This window comes from Dermochelys coriacea, chromosome 11, assembly GCF_009764565.3.
Source record: "Dermochelys coriacea isolate rDerCor1 chromosome 11, rDerCor1.pri.v4, whole genome shotgun sequence".
Lineage (NCBI taxonomy): Eukaryota > Metazoa > Chordata > Testudines > Dermochelyidae > Dermochelys > Dermochelys coriacea.
The window spans coordinates 385,326-402,348 of record NC_050078.2 but is presented as its reverse complement, the minus strand read 5'-3'; the positions used below and the strand labels follow the sequence as shown (position 1 = coordinate 402,348).

Here is a 17,023-nt window from a genome sequence, read left to right as displayed (position 1 = left end):
CTCACTTTTGTCATGTTGTGCAGCATGGACAGTGGTGCTAACTGGGCATGTTCCAACAGCAGGTTATAGGCTACATCCAGGTGCTGCAGGTTCAGCAGCTGCTCCACCCCTGCAGACAAACAAGAGAAGCCATCAATCAGCCAGGAAATCCAACACAAAGGAGCTCTTTTTCCTTTGCCACAGGATCAACACTAGCTGCCGTGCCTGACCGATCTGAGGTACTGCAGACCCCAAGCTCTTCCTCCTGGGCTGGGGAAGGAAGGGAGAGAAGGAATGGCCCCAGGCCACTCCCAGTTCTGGGACGCAAGTGCCTATGACACTCCCCAAGCCATCCCCCTTCCTGAACTCACCATTAATACTGTCAAGTTCATTGTTGCGCAAGATCAGAGTCACCAGCTTGGTTCGACTGTAAAGTCCCAGGTTTGGCACCTTTGGCAGGAAGTTATAGGCCAGATTTAAGTATTCCAGCTCTGTAAGGGTCTGCACAGAGAAAAGGAGAAGAGCCCTCAGAGCCACTCAGTTACTTCTCTCCTGTCACAGGAGGTGGAGCCCTACCTCAGCTATTCACAGAGGCTGCACTCAGAAGCTCTTCAAGTGCTTTACAACCATCTGTGCCAGATCTGGACTAGACCCCAGGATCCCTGGCTCACAGCTGCATGCTCAGAGCTTGTTGTCCATGAAGTTAAAGAACAGTGGAACCCAAACAAAAATTTTACATTAAGGGTAGAGCTATCTTAAAGCCGATTGACAGCTTAGCTTGAAAGAGCAAATCTGAAAGTCAGGAAATTCAGCATCACTGAATTCTAAGGCACTTCCATGTCCCACATTCCTACAGTCCAGCACCTCACAATCACTAGTGCATTTCTCCTCACACATGCCCTTTGAGGTGTGGAGCATGGCTTTTCCCATGCTACAGACAGAAAGGGGGCACAGAGGAAGAGACCAGCCCAGAGGAAGCCTGTGACAGCACAGTGAACTGAGCCCTATCTCAAATCCCAGGACAACCTAACCACTGGTCAATCCTTCCTCTCTACTCACACAGCTATCCAAGATGCTGTGGCTGTAAGCACCACAGCGTGGGAACGTATGGGGGTGTCTGTCCGAGCTCTAGCCACGGTCCCAGAGCAGCAAGAGGTTTCTTCAATAAAACTATTCAAGTTCACATTGGGGGTGGCATTTGCAGACACACTCAGCACTGGTCTCACTTTGCTCCTACTGGAATCTGCCAAGTGTTAACATCCGCTCCCAGGGGAGCACAGCACGTCAGCACTGACTGCATTTGAAAATCCCTCCCTGGGTTGTCAGATTTCACATCACATGGAGAGACACCCTCCCCACTTCGTTATTTTAGAGAAAAAGGCTAAGTATGGCCAGAGTGCTGCTCAGAGAATCATAAAGCACTGGCTCAGTCTGACACAAGGCAGCAGCTTCAGGATTGTCACACCTCTGACCGCAAGCCCCACATCCTGCACAGGTGCGGGTGTAGCAGCTGAGACCTCGTGACGTTGGAAGGTGAATGTGGTATGCTAAGAGAGGTCCCCAGTCTAGGGAAGGTAGCTGGCTTCTGGCTCGTGGTGGAATGGCAGGTTGAGTGGGGCGTATGTCAGAGTGACACCCAGTTTCAGCCTTAATCATTCCAGGTAAGCGTTTGACATCATTCATTCCAGCAATGGTGCAGCATGCTCACACTAGCCACTCTGGTGCAGTGAAGAAGCACTGCATATCTGCACAGCAGTGGAAAGAGGCTACTCCTGACCAATACTAACAGGAGCAGAGGCTATGCAGGGCCTCCCCATAGCCAGCCACAAGGGGCTGCACTGGCAAGTCTGGACTCCCATATGTGCCTGGCCCCAGCTGATAAAAGGTTCAGGGAATCTCTGGCCTGTCTCTAGCAGGGAAGTAAAGGGCTGCTCACGAGGATGCTGCCCAGACAACCTTGGTAGGCCGAAGGGTCCGAGTCATAGCCCATAGCTATGCTGCAGCTACCTGCTTTAGAGTGAGGGTTGCAGATCAAAGCGAACCAGAGGAGATCCAGGCATGATCGGGGAAGACTCATGAAACACAGGGCTCAACCCCCCGAACTTGCCCTAAGATACTCGCCGTTAAGTAGTGCTCACAGTCCCGGATTTTGTTGTGACTCAAATCCAAGACCTTCAGGGCATTCAGCAGTTGCTGAAAGAGAGGGGAGAAGGGGTGCTAGAGCATCAGCTTCAAGGCCCTTGACAAAACAGACATCTCCACAGCAGAAGGAAGGGCCAGAACCTGCCACCCAGACGCCCTGCACCCTCCCCATGGGGCCTGGCAGCATCACGACCATAATCAATACCCAACCCCTCTACCCCATTGCTAGCCACAGCGACAGGGTCCCCTCACCAGCGATCCATCCAGGACAGTGATGGAGTTGTAGCTGAAGTTAACAGTCTGCAATTCCAGCCAGGGGAGGGCAGAGCTCAGATCCCCTCCGCAGGCTGAGATTATCTCCTAGGAAGGTGGAGTGAGGAGAGATTAGCAGCCAGCACTTGACAAGCAAAAAGATAGTGGCTGGGTACCAGAGAGCAGCCGGCCCAGTACAGGGCTTGCACACTGCATCTACAGGCCACGCCCCTGCCGTTCTTCAGTCAGTCATCCCTACCCCGCAGAACATCCCAGGCTGCTATCCATGGGGAGTGGTGGGAGCCCCCATGGCTAGACTTAGAAGGAAGGGGACGCGCTGTGGCCTGCTACGTCCGAGGGCCTGCAGTTATTCACATGCTCTGATCAGTTATTCCTGGACCTGAGACACGAAGATTAATCAAGCCATTTACAAATTGTTACAACTTCAGCAAAACCCTCCCCCAGTGGCCGTCTACCACCAACCCCAGCCAGCTCTCTGCCAGGGCAGACAGGGAACAGAGCAGCTATGCTGAATGTCCTGGAGAACATGTAACTGAAGCTCTAGTAGACCAAGAGGAGTGAGTTCCTGAGTTGAGGACCCTCAGAGAACTCCTTGCTGGCAAACCAAGCTCAACCTAGTGGGCTGCTAATAAACTTGCATGAGGATAGAATTGTTGCCAAGACCACTCAAGCCTCTACAGGTTAAAACCTGAGCCTCCATCCCCACCAAACAGCCTGTGGATCACAGGACATGGGCGCAAGGTGCTCCCTGTGGGCAGCCTCTCTACCAGCTGCAGTCAGTGCTTTTCAGGGGTAGCCTCATGCAGCACATGGCAGGGCTCAGGGTCACAGGTTGGGATGTGCTGAAAGGTCCCAAAGGAGATGCACTCTGACTAGGCATGGGTGATTAGAGTATCCAGGCCAGCCAGTGCCACCTGAACAGCCAGCAGCTGAGGGCCTCCAGAGCCAGAAGTTAGAGCCTATGTGACAGACAGCAGGGAAACCTGACCACTCCTGACTAGTGAGAGTGAGTCTCAGCCAGCTGCTTGGGGGAGAAGAACCCCACAGAACAGTAGCTGATGGAGACAGCCCCTCCCCCCACCCCGGGGCCTGGAAGACCAAGCAAACCAGTCCTTGTTCCCAGGGATCAGTTCCTGGCCCAGGCTCAGAGCCTTTACTCACCTCCAGCGTGCTGACACATTTGCTGCAAGTTAAGGCCTCCAGCTGGGAATAGACAAATCGCAGCCCCCGCAGGCAGTGCAGAGGGACAGACTTTAGCTGTGGTGGTAAGAGAAGGGGGAGAATGCATGCAGGTGTGGCACAGCACCAGAGCAGCCACCTCCCTGTCCCCAACCCAATGTTAGGGGAGCCGCCCTTCTCCCAGCTCTACAGGAGAGACCCAGCAGCACTGCAGCCAGCACTTCCAGCCCCACTCCAGTGCCGTAGGGGTCAGACCCTGCTCCTCTAGAGAGGGTGGCATTTCACCCAATCTCTGAAAAGCTGGGGCATGCAAGTGACTAGCCCCAAAGCCAAATGGCTGGGGATGGAGGCTCAGCTAGTCCTCCCAGCAGTACTGACCTCCAGGCGCCGGAGAGACTTGAAGGGGAAGATCTTCACAGAGGATTGCAGGTTACAGCTGGGAACATGAACGAGCTGCAGAGGGATGGAATGGGCAGAGTCATTCAATGTCTCAGGGGAGCGGGGGGTTACATAGCAACCTCACACACCTTCTCAGAGCTGCCAGAGCCCAAGTCTGTCCTCTGCTTTCAGATTCAGCAGGCAGCACTCTTCCCTCCAAAAGAGCGCCGACTCCTTGCCCTAATGCAGTGTGTCCCCCTTTCCCAAACAAAAAAAGTAGAGTTTCATTGATGGTAAAGCGGGGACAGAACTAACTAAAAGCAGCCCTAAGACAGTGACAAAGGCAATGGTTCCCCTGCATGGTTCCCAAGGCATACTCCATAGGGTGCTGCTCCAAAGTCAAACTCCCATCACACAGAATGTAACGCAATAAAACCAGCACAAGGTTAGTACGTTCATTAATCTACACCTGAGCAGCGCCCGCTGCTGGGCCAAGCCTGATGCAGCAATGGCAACCCCTCCCCCGCAAAATCAAAGACAAAATGCTGCAGCAACCCAGCACTCTGCTGGTGGAATTGCTACTTTTGGTAGCAGCATCAGCAAATGGTCCAGACCATTTGTTCCTCAATGCAGCATGGCTCACACACGGCACATCACTAAAAACGATTATTAGAGACCACAGACCTTGCCTAGGAAAGCGTACAGCTGTACCAGCATTAGCATGAGTGGGAGCTCTGGTATAGACAAAGCTCTGGAGTTGAACTCATTTTTCCCCACCATTCTGATTAGCCCTTCCTGTCGGTGGGTTTGACTTGGGTCTGGTCTACACTCAAGACTTAGGTGTACCTAGCTACTTTGCTCAGGGCTGTGAAAAATGTGGTACCTTGCAATGTAGTTAAGTCGATCTAACCCATCTCCCCACCCCGTATACACAGCTAGGTAGACACAGAGGTGGATTACCTACAATCAGCCAAAACCTCCTTATATCAATGCAGGAAGCACCTGTGCAACAGCGATACAGCTGCAGTGCTGTAACTGTGGTGCTGTAGCGTAGAGACATCCTAAGAACAGATCCAGTGACAGGAGCCACAGCTCCACTGCAGCCTGTGGTAACATCAAGTCTACTGGAAAGGCGAGAGTTCTGTATTTCCCCAATACCAATGCGATAGTCTGGCCAAATCACAAGCAGAGGGTCTATAAAACAGACTGGGCCTCCCCAGGCTTTAGACTGGTGTGTAGGCAGGCCTCACAAGCTCCAGCAGCCCTTACTGAAAGGGGGCTTCCTTTTGCTTCCATCTTCCACCCACTATATTTTATGGCTGCTCCCAGTCACTGTCTCCCCACAGTACGATTTAGTTTTATTGAGACATGTTAATTAAACACAGGAGGAGACTAAGAGCAGGAGCCAGAAAATCCAGAGGTCACACTACATTTACACAGTCACGGCACTGCACTGTCTAATCAAAAGGATAGACGGCACTGAGAGTTCTGCGATGCCGCACATGGAACAAGGGCACACTCACAGATCTCTGCTTCTCTCAAGCAGTCATGACAGCCAGACCCTTTTTCATTCAAGAGAGACTCACCAAGCCTGGAGCCGACAACTCCAGGCCCCATCACTGCAGTCAAGTGCACAGCTGGAAGGGTGGTTAATCACAGCTGTGGGTTTGCACAGCAGAGTATCTACTTAAGGGGTGCCCAGACTCGCATTAACATTTGAGAAGAGCTTGTTTCAGACCCAGCCTTTGATCTGTCTCCTGATAATTTAATAGCCTCCCCGTTTATTTACATCGTGTACAGATTACTCTGACCGTTTCTCCAAACAGGTCACTTACTGCACAGTAACAGTAGCAACTTCCTTCCTTTCAGTGCTTGTTACAGACCTAGCTCATTAATTTTGTTAAGACAAGCATGCAACGTAGAACCTTTGTGATGAAGTTGTACTCTGATGGGTCTATTTCCCATGGAGTCTGGACATCACTCTGATCTCCTGTCCCGTTGTTTTAACAATGCCCAGCTCCAGAGCCCAGACAATTCAAAGTTAATTAACATTCAAATACTGGACACATTTTAACCCTTCTGCTGCTGAAAGCATTAGTAGTGAGCCAAGCATCTCAGGTCTGACTCTCGGCACACTACCCTTAGGTCTGGTCCACACAAGGCGATTTATGTCAACCTATGCGTGTGCATCTACATTCAGATGAGTGTCCAGCTGACATCAGCGCCCTGTCAGGGTGTTGCAGTAAAGCCACCTCCCCAAACAGCATGGACCATGTTCGACCTAATGAGGCCAACACCATGTGAGTGCAGACAGTGCGTGACCTACGTCTACACTAACAGTCCTCCAGCAGCTGTCCCACAATGCACCATTCCTTGCAGCAGTGACTGATCAGTCACAAATGTGAACTCCACTGCCTGATGTCATAGTGACCAGAACCCGCCCCCATTTTTAAATGCTTTTCCTGTTTGCCCAGCTTGGTGCACACCTTGCAGCTCTCCCTTGCTGGGCTGCTGCACACAACAGATCCTGGTAGCTCCACGGTCTAGCCTGGCTCCTGCCTGGAGGTTCTGGTCTCCTAGGCCTGTGGGGAGAAGCGGCTGTGCAAGCACAGCTGCAGACCAACCACAGTAACCAGACACGGAGACACGGCACGGGGCATGCTGGCAAAGGGGTGCAATGGGGATCAGCTGCCATGCCATGTGAACGCCAAGGAACTGTACTAGGCATGCCACAAGCAGGAGCAGCAGGAGCTCCCTAAAAGTGGGGGGGAAACACCAGTGCCGGAAGCATGGCCCTGTCCCCTGAGACACCCCCCCCCCCCACTCACCCTTACAGCCAGTAGAAAATGATGGAGCCATGGCCCCTTGGCCCGGCGCCCCTGACCACAAGGCCAGGGAGGTCAATAGTTGATCTGTTGCTGAGCTGCAGCCATGCCATTTTCACATCATGCTGCATGCCACGCTCGGCAGAGACCCCCAAGTACTCTGCAGATTGCTGTGGGTACCAAAACAGAGACCTCAGCCATGAACAGTGAGGAGACATGTGCCAGGGTGGCGAGGAGGAAGGTGTCAAGCCATGCAGCAAGCCTGGACCTGTTTAAGACTTAGTTGGAAGCCAGCCAGTCCCATCAGCCAAGCCTGGAGGAGCCCAACGGAGCGGAAGAAAGCATGGTGTGTGCATGCATTTTCCCTCACAATGTTTTAAATGTAAAAACTGTGCCCTGCATCCCCAAGTTAAGCTGCAGATAACAACTTGTCGTGTTATTCATAGGAGAAGGGGCAGCGGTACAGACAGAGGCAGAGTTAGCATCTGCTTTTCATTCCTGTTGAGTTAGGCGGGAGGGGCATAGGGAGTGACTGTACATAGAGATGTCCTATGTATCCTCCTGAAGTCTCCACTGACTCTCATGGAGATGCACTGCGATCTTCTCCTAAAGATGTCTAGGGAAGACAGTCTTATTTCTTCCTTCACAGTAGGACACTTTTCCATGCCACTCTGCCTGGCCTTTAGCAGAGACCACGGCAGCAAACAGGCTAGCGCATAAGGGCCAAAATGGCTTCAGGACACCAGCAGCAGCTGAGATATGCCATTGTTATTCTCAGCAGTGAGATATTAGCCAACATCACCCCCACCTGTTGAAAACAGGACCAATATTCAGTGCCATTGTCCTATATACCTGTACCCATGGCACTAGCAACCGAAATTTCATTCTTTCCTACAACTGAAAATCTTAATGCCTTCCTCCTTCCCCCTGGTCTTCAGCCTCACCCAGCCATACCCACAAGGCTGGGACTATGCCATGGTACTCCAGACCTGACATGTCGATAAGGATGTCTTGTTTAAAATTATGGTAATAACGGAAGGGAGTTTTGAAGCTTATCTTTCCCTTTCTGTTCTGACTGTACATCCAATGATCCATCTGGTTTACCTGTAACTGCTGCTATTGCAGCCCTGATGGGCACTCCCTCCCTGCAGAACATCTGACCCTGATGAGGATGAGAAAGAAAAGTCCTACGGAGAATGTTCAGTGAGAATCTGCAAGTCGGCATTCCATTGGACCACAAACAAAGGGCCTGGTGGGTCAACACAGACAGCGTGCAGGAGGATAGAGTGGACAGACGCAGGTATCATAGCAAGAAAAGGAGAGGGAGATGCACAAGGACATAATGGGGCTTCTTAGGCAACAAACGAACGCTACAGACTCTGGTTGACCTACATGTCCTACAATCACAAACGAAGGACTGCAAAGGGTGTCGAGAAATCCATGGTAGCAGCTTCCTACACCCCCCCACCCAACATACCAAGCGGCATCATGGGCACATCCCTATGCCTACCACTGGGCACTGAGGGACAGTAAGGAAAGTCAGAGCTTCACATAGATCAGCTGTGGTTCTCTCAGGTCAGTGTGTTTAGCCAAAACGGATGATATTTTTGCACCAAGATGGACAGAAAGGTTTGCTGCTTTTCCAGTTTTAAAGTTCCGTTCTGTTAATTTATGTTCAACTTTTTTGTCGTTTGCACATTTTGCCCCATTTGAGTGACAAGTTTCTATTTTTTGGAAAATAAATTCATTTTTATTAGTTCACAATACAGACTGCAGAACACAGACTCAAAGCATCCACTACTTGTAAGTATGAAGCAACACAGAACTCATAGATTCAAGACACCCAGTCATGTGTAAGTGTACACCAAGCCCTCCATAGTGCAAAGGTTCGGTAAAACAGTGTAATACTTATACATTTACACCAAGCACTACCCAATTCTAGGAAGCCATAAACCTTCAGGGCCAGGACAGCATCAGGCACACAGCACTCCTGTGGCTGACTGTTAGAAGTGCTCTTTCAAAGCCTCCTTCAACCACCCAGCTCCACAATAAGCTATTATAATGACCCTGGTGTTTGCCTTTTCAAACTCAGCTGCTCCACCTCCACTCTACGGGCAGTTTTTAAACATACTCCGGAGCAAGATGTGCTACAACAAGATGTGCCATCTACTGTTCTACCGCAGTTCAGAAGTCCCACTGCTACAGATCCATCCACAGCCCTATACACTTGCACGACAACAGCCTCACTGTGGCTTTTCCAGCTCCAAAATGATTTCTCACTGACCAGTGCTGCAAGCTTCCAGATTGGTCACCATTCTTCTCCTCTCTCAGTGCAGCTCATTCTGGTGTGTCTGCGCTGGTCAGCTGGGGTGAGCTCAGCACACAGATCCAGAAATGTGGCCTTTCATACCCAAAAGTTCTGCAGCTACTGCTCACCATCCGAAGCCTGCATTACGATGCAATGTCACCAGTCAGTATTCATTTCTTGGGCCCAGGAGCAGAATTCCACCATCTGCAGATGTTCTGAGAATGCCACAACCCTGAATTGTTTTTTGCTGTACTCCTTAATCTGTCCTTAAAGAAATCGTCATGTCCTTTGCTGTTGCACACCGGCAGGAAGAATGGCGAGCACTAGAGGATCATTCATCCTGTATCTGCAACGTTCATGAGAACAGTGCAGAGCTGTGAGAGATACAGGCTTCTGTTGGAGATGACAGGCATCAAGTGCCACATGGGTTTGTAAAATTAAAAAAAAAAAGCATGAAAATTATTGGATGGCATTATGGGATGGAGAAAGTTGCATGGTGGGGAACTTGACCCCTAACTCCCAGAGATTCCCTGAGACTTATTTCTACTCCACAACACAATGCAAGCATTTTTCCCAAAACGCATGGTGCTCTATGGTGGCACATCGAACACTAGGATACTTACTTGTGTCTCACTGCACTTTGCATCGGACGAAAGAACTTGTGGTAAGTATGCCCCGCACCAATGCAAGCAGCCAAGCATTCACACACACAAGCAATAGATTGACTTCAGCAGCTGTATGCTGACATAACTCATGCTGACCAAAGTTGGTAATGCAGACATGGTCTTGCATGCAAAATCATGCTCTGAAGTGTCCCTAGCCTGTTTGCCAGAAGCTGTGAATGGGCGACAGGGAATGGATCACTTGAGGATTCTGTTTTGTTCATTCCCTCTAGGGCATCTGGTATTGGCCACTGTCAAGAGACAGAATACTGGGCTGGGTCAGACCAAAGGTCCATCTAGTCTGGCCGTTTTTATGTTCCATTTATTCTGAGAACATCTGGCAGCACAGGAACCGTGAACATTAGCTGCGCTGACTGAAGCACTCAGTCAGCACAGCTGTGTCTACCCCGAGGGTATCTGGGCATAGTCAGGGGTATTTTCACACCTGTGACTGTGACAGCTTTGCCAGCATTAAGTGTAGACCAAGTCTTAGAGCAGTCCTGTCATTCCCGTCCTGGAACTCCCAAGTTGTTTTCACTTACAATTAGTAATGGACATCTTCAATAAGCTCTTGGGTCTGGTTTCAGCTCACACCATCTCCACTCTTCTCCCACTACCTATCCTTGGTGCAAAGCATTCTCTTTAACTCTTGCCATCTCTACCTAGTTCAAAGGAAGTCTGAAATTCTCACCCTTGCCTTCAACTCTTGTATTGGTCTTTTTACAATCCAATTACAAAGTGTACATCCAGAGCATTTCTAGCAATTCCCCTTCCCACTACAATCAAGCGAATAGCCATTGGTCTAGCAGAGTCAGTGGGAACCCAACAAGTAGTCGCCATGCATCCTTGCTAAAACAAGGGATATTATCTCTGCTAATTTTCACAAGCCTACCACCACCACCCTCAGACTTACAAAGCTTGAGCCAGACAGCTAGCTCATCCATGTCCCAGTCTCCACCAGATACTGTTAACATGTTCACACATTTTATGATTTACCCTTCAGTTTATTCACTACAATGCCAACCCGACGAGGGTCTGCTTTGATATTCCTCTCTTTTGTCCTGTTTTTAACTCTACAAAACCTTTTGGAGACCATTTGCTGGGAAAGATGCAATACCAAATAAACACACGTCATTACATGAACACTATGGCTCCACATTCTACCTGATGCACTGACAGCATTGTGGGCACAGAGACAAGTACTTTGATATGCATGCAACAGAGGGATAACCATACACTTCTCTAATGAACCCATCCCAGGATGGGGATACAGAGAATCTGCTCCAGCAGTCCACCCCACCCCAGCAGACCTGCTAAGCTTACCATAATCATTCTCCCTTCTTGCCCACAAAAATCACAGGGTACCTTTTCATTACAGACCTTCAGGGAGAGAGTCTTCTGCAAGATGTCAAACAGGAACTGGGCCTGGAGAATGGTAGATGTGTCAGCTGGGTGTGACGGAAGTGCAATGAAACCATGGTTCTGGTTCCGGGACACTAGATGCTGCTCAAAGACCTGGGTCAGGTGCTGCAGAGTGGAGGTGAGCAAGGCGAGGGTGCTAGTGCCATCTAGAACCAAATCTCCTGTGAAAGAGATCAGACCATTAACAAACCCAATGTATCTGCAGTTCCATCCATAAGTCACTTCACCACTTCCAGTAGTGTGACTGCAAGCCAGGAAGGGGACCTTTCTCCCATGGCCATGAGCTATACCTAGCACCAATCCATTTGCCTGACATGATGGCATTAAATCACTGTTTAAAATGTGATGTGAAAATGAATAAGTCAGAAGCAAAAGCCTTAATGCAACATTCAGACTGCACAGTAAAGTCAGACTGTTTAGAAATGCAAGAGTAAAAAGTTAAGAGAAGCAGTAACTCTGCTGTGCTTACTAGATGCGTAACACTAGTATATTAAGTTATATGCTTAAACAGCAAAACCAAACTAGACAACACTACATGCAGACTGCTCAGCTGTTAGATTGAAGACATGACTTTTTGAAATTGACTAATTTTAAAGAAATTTCCGTTTCTGATAAAGTCCCCTTTAGATTTCTGGACGTTTTAGGGGTTTCCTGCTCCCTTGTTGATGTTTGAGGGTCTTTTCAGCAAAGAGGAAGACGAACTCTTCAGGGGAAACAGTGGAAGTGACTGTAAACAAAAAGTGTCACATCTACAAAGTAAAACGGAAAAAAACAAAAAAGTTACCCCCATTCAACTTTAGGAATTTTACATGTCCCTTACAACTATCGTAGATGCAACTTTCAAGCCTTGGCTACACTTAGAAGTTGTCATTTTAACTGACTAGCTAAACAGCAACACCATGCCCCTTTTCCCCTCCCCCACCATAGCTGCAGTTACACATTTTGCTTAGTCAAACTGGAACAAGCAAGATACTGGTACAAAAGTGCTTTACAAATATTACTTATTCCAGTTTGACAAAGAAAGCAAAATCACCTAAACTGGTATAAAGCACCTTATACCAGTATAATTGCATCCATTAGGGCAGGAGTGGGCAAACATTTTGGCCCAAGGGCCACATCTGGGCATGGAAATTGTATGGCAGGCCATGAATGCTCACAAAATTGCGGCTGAGGTGTGGGAGGGGGTGAGGGCTCTGGTTGGGATTGCAGGTTCCGAGGTGGGGCCAGAAATGAGGAGTTCAGGGTATGGGAGGGGACTCTGGGGTGGGGTGAGGGCTCTGGCTGGGGATGAGGAGTTTGGGGTGGAGGAGGGTGCGCCAGTCTGGGACTGAGGGGTCCAGAGGGCAGGAGGGGGAAGATCAGGGCTGTGGCAGGGAGTTGGGGTGCAGAAAGGGGTGCAGGTTCCAGCTGGGGGTGCAGGCGATGAGAGGTTTGGGGTGAAGGAAGGTGCTCCAGGCTGGAATTGAGGGGTTTGGAGGGCAGGAGGGTGATCAGGGCTGGGGCATGGGTAGAGCCTCAGGAGTGCAGGCTCCAGGCAGCGCTTACCTCAAGCGGCTCCCAGAAGCAGTGGCATGTCGCTTCTCCGGCTCTTACATGGAGGCGCAGCCAGGGAGTTCTGTATGCAGCCCCATCTGCGGGCACTTCCCCTGCAGTTCCGATTGGCCATAGTTCCCGGCCAACGGGAGCTTCAGGAGTAGCTCTTGGGGCGGGGGCAGCGTGCAAAGCAGAGTCCCCTGGCCGCCCCTACACGTAGGAGCCGGAAAAGGGCCATGTTGCTGCTTCTGGGAGCCACATGGAGCCGCCCCTGACCCTGCTCTCCAGCTAGAGCGCCAGAGCGGGGCAAGCCCCAGACCCTGCTCCCCAGCAGGTGCTCGAGGGCCTGATTAAAACAGTTGGCGGGCCGGATCCAGCCCGCGGGCTTTAGTTTGCCCACCCCTGCACTAGGGCTTTTATCAGCATTATTTATGTCAGTAAAAACAGGCACACCCCAATCAACATGTACAATTTTTTTTATTTAGACCAGGCCCCAGTCAAATGCAAATGCAATGGAATACTGTCACATTGCTTTAGGAATCTTCCCTCATTTCCTGATTTTTAGTGATTTGATTGCATAACATGGACTTCACACCAAGGTTGTATTATTATTAGTTATAATTAAAGGGGAAAAACTTGCAGAGCTTAAACTCTGCTGGAGGGGTTAAGCTCTGAACAAACACAAACCTAACTGCTCTCTGCAACTGTTAAGCGAGTGCCTGAAGCCTTAGGTTTTCTACCAAAAACTACACATGCTGAACATAACTCAAAAATGAGAATATTTGTGCATGTTACTTTCAAGTCAAGCAGAGGAACTGCTCCCCCCACCGCCTCTGTGCATGCAATTTCAAGCTTCGCCATTTTTGACTGCAGCCCTGTTGCATTACAATTCTAACACATAATGGCAATAGTACTTTCCGTTCTCACATAACCCCACATTCATATTTGCAGCACAAGCATGGAAATTTTAATCCAAAATGAGAAAGCTTCCAAAAAGTTTGGAAAGGGGGCATTTGCTTCTGGTAACAGACAGTTCACAGGCACCACAATACTTCTACATCTACAGAGCCTGCAGAAGCAGGATGACAAACTTGGGTTAGTGTTGCTCAGGCTAGCATTCTAAAAATAGCTGCACAGACAGCATTTTGAAATTGAGGCTTATGCTGGAGCTCAAGTTCTGAAGCCTATCCTTCTCCCAAGTGCTGGCATGAGCCCTGATAGCCAGCACCTATTGACCCGGGCTGGGATATGGCCAATCGGAACTGCAGGGGAAGTGCCCGCAGATGGGGCTGCATACAGAACTCCCTGGCTTGCATAAGAACGGCCATACTGGGTCAGACCAATGGTCCCTCTAGCCTAGTATCCTGTCTTCCAACGGTGGCCAATACCAGGTGCTTCAGAGGGAAAGAACAGAACAGGCAATCAAATGATCCATCCCATCATCCACTCCCAGCCTCTGGTAGTCAGAGGCTAGGGACACCCAGAGCATGCGTTTGCATCCCTGACCATCTTAGCTAAAAACTATCAATGGATCTAGCCTCCGTGAACCTACATAGCTCTTTTTTAACCCTGTTATAGTTTTGGCCTTCACAACATCCCCTGGCAATGAGTTCCACAGGTTGACAGTGTGTTGTATGAAGAAGTACTTACTTCTGCTTGTTTTAAATTTGCTGCCTATTAATTTCATTGGGTAACCCAGGGGAGGGCAAACTACAGCCCAGGGGCCGGATCTGGGCCACCAGCTGTTTTAATTGAGCCCTCAAGCTTCTGCTGGGGAGCAGGGTCTAGGGCCACTCCACGTGGCTCCCAGAAGCAGCGACATGACCCTGCTCCGGCTCCTACATGTAGGGGCAGCCACGGGACTCCGCTCTGCACGCTGCTCACACCCCAAGCGCCGCCCCTGAAGCTCCCATTGGCTGCAGTTCTTGGCCAATGGGAGCTTCAGGGGTGGTGCCCGTGGACAGGGCAGCACGCAGAACCACCTGGCTGTACTTCCGCATAGGAGCTGGAGAAGGGACATGCTGCTGCTTCTGGGAACCTCTTGAGGTGAGCACTGCCTGGAGCCTGCACCCCTGAGGCTCTACCCATGCCCCAGCCCAGATCCTCCTCCCGCCCTCTAAACCCCTCGGTCCCAGTGCGAAGCACCCTCCTACACCCCAAACTCCTCATCCCCAGATGGAGCCCTCTCCCACACCCTGAACCCCTCATTTACCACCTCGGAGCCTGCACTCCCAACCAGAGCCCTCACCCCCTCCTGCACCCCAACCCCAATTTTGTGAGCATTCATGGCCTGCCATACAATTTCTATGCCTAGATGAGACAAAAAGTTTGTCCACTGCTAGGGTAACCTCTGGTTCTTGCATTACATGAAAGAATAACATCACACTTCCTTATTCACTTTCTTCTCACCAGTCAAGATTTTATAGCTCTGTCATAGTCCCTCTTAGTCGTCTTTTTTCCAAGCTGCAAAGTCCAAGTTTTAATCTCTCCTCATAGGGAAGCTGTTCCATATCCCTCATCATTTTTGAGATCTTTTCTAATGTCTTTTTTGAGCTGGAGTGACCAGAACTGCATGCAGTATTCAAAATGTGGGTGTACCACGGATTTATGTTGTGGGGGCATTATGATGTATATGTATATAGGCTGCATAGAAATATCCTATGGCACAAGCAAAGCCTTATAGGTATTGCACATAGACATGGCTCAGGAGAAGACAGATACCCCTTGATTTCCAGTGTTCGGGGGGGAGGGGGAGAAACCCTGCGTAGTTCTGGGTCTAGGGGCATTGGGAAAGGAGTGGTCCTGGCTGGGCCCCCACCAACGTCAAGAATTATAACATTCAAAAACCAGTTGGAGAACACTTCAATCTCTCTGGTCACTCGATTACAGACCTAAAAGTGGCAATTCTTCAACAAAAAAAACTTCAAAAACAGACTCCAACGAGAGACTGCTGAATTGGAATTAATTTGCAAACTGGACACCATTAACTTAGGCTTGAATAAAGACTGGGAGTGGATGTGTCATTACACAAAGTAAAACTATTTCCCCATGTTTATTCCAGCCCCACCCCCACACTGTTCCTCACACATTCTTGTCAACTGCTGGAAATGGCCCATCTTGATTATCACTACAAAAGGTTTTTTTTCTCTCCTGCTGGTAATAGCACACCTTACCTGATCACTCTCATTACAGTGTGTATGGTAACAGCCATTGTTTCATGTCCTCTGTGTAAATAAAATCTCCCCACTGTATTTTCCACTGAATGCATCCGATGAAGTGAGCTGTAGCTCACGAAAGCTTATGCTCAAATAAATTTGTTAGTCTCTAAGGTGCCACGAGTACTCCTTTTCTTTTTTTGAAAATGGGAGAAACCTCTGCTGAAGTGACTCTGAGGGAGCTGAAGCCCAGAATCACTGGATAATTGTTGCCCAGCTGGGACCTGTGACTTGTGTTTCCTGTTGTTTAGAGAGGCACCTGGGGCCCTAGGGGTGCAGCGTGTGTCCTAGGATCTGCCGCTGTGGCTGTGCATACGTGAGAGCAGATGGAAGAGACGTCATGGAAATGCATGCTCTGGGCCTGAGGACATGGAGAATTCAATAGGCTGCTTTCCAGGCTGGAGAGGGAGGGAGCGAGACATCAAAGGGGGAGAGAGGGAGAGAAGCAGGCAGTGCTACACATGCACAGGGTCTCTGGACCTCCAGCGGGAAACCCTTCTGCTGATGAAGACCCCCTTGGCCCAGGGAGCTAGTGAAGAAAGCCCTGCAAATTACAGGCTTTCCCGCAACAAACCTCCCCCAGTGGAACCTTTCTTTCCAGGAGCTCATCAGTCCCAAGGGCTGCTGCCACCAGCATCACATGCCTTCCCCCAGCCGAGGGGGACCCAAACAGTGAGGGCATGGTGGTCTCCATGGCGCTACAAAAATCCTGACAGGTCATCCAGAGCAGGGATCTTGCTGGGCAGTTCGTCTTTTGGAACTCAGATAAACGACTCCAAACTCTGGTCTTGCAAGTGTGGTGCATAGCTCATGGGTCTTGACCCCTGACCTTACCAAGGACACAATGACGGCCATTCATGATGGAGAGGAGGCAGGAGGTGCTGACAGCCCAGAGGTGGGGATAGGCAGCTGCATCCACAGCACAGTCTGCTATGAAGACTTGGAGGAGTTTGCCCTCAGTTTTGAAGATTATGATTTATGGGAGGCCATCAGAAACCAGCTGGGTTTTCCAGGTGGGGAGCCCGTCTGTAAGTACCTGACCTGAATTCCCGCACTGCAGTGAAGGGTTCAGGGCCCTGAACTGAGCTCTCTCTCACACTCACTCAC

The 17,023-nt window shown here is 50.0% G+C and overlaps 1 protein-coding gene across 3 annotated transcripts in view; it reads right to left on the bottom strand.

The window, feature by feature from the left end:
- LOC119863456 (serine/threonine kinase 11 interacting protein) overlaps positions 1-17,023 on the bottom strand; it is a 40,740-nt gene that overhangs the window by 20,455 nt on the left and 3,262 nt on the right. For 2 of the 3 annotated variants that reach the window (XM_043504870.1, XM_043504871.1), the window contains exons 3-9: positions 11,112-11,329; positions 3,952-4,026; positions 3,556-3,651; positions 2,374-2,481; positions 2,101-2,172; positions 351-480; positions 6-109 (exon numbers count right to left, since the gene is read on the bottom strand). In XM_043504870.1, the coding sequence (XP_043360805.1) occupies positions 6-109; positions 351-480; positions 2,101-2,172; positions 2,374-2,481; positions 3,556-3,651; positions 3,952-4,026; positions 11,112-11,329 (803 nt within the window). The remainder of the gene's footprint in view (positions 1-5; positions 110-350; positions 481-2,100; positions 2,173-2,373; positions 2,482-3,555; positions 3,652-3,951; positions 4,027-11,111; positions 11,330-17,023) is intronic. The other variant, XM_043504869.1, reaches the window with a different exon arrangement.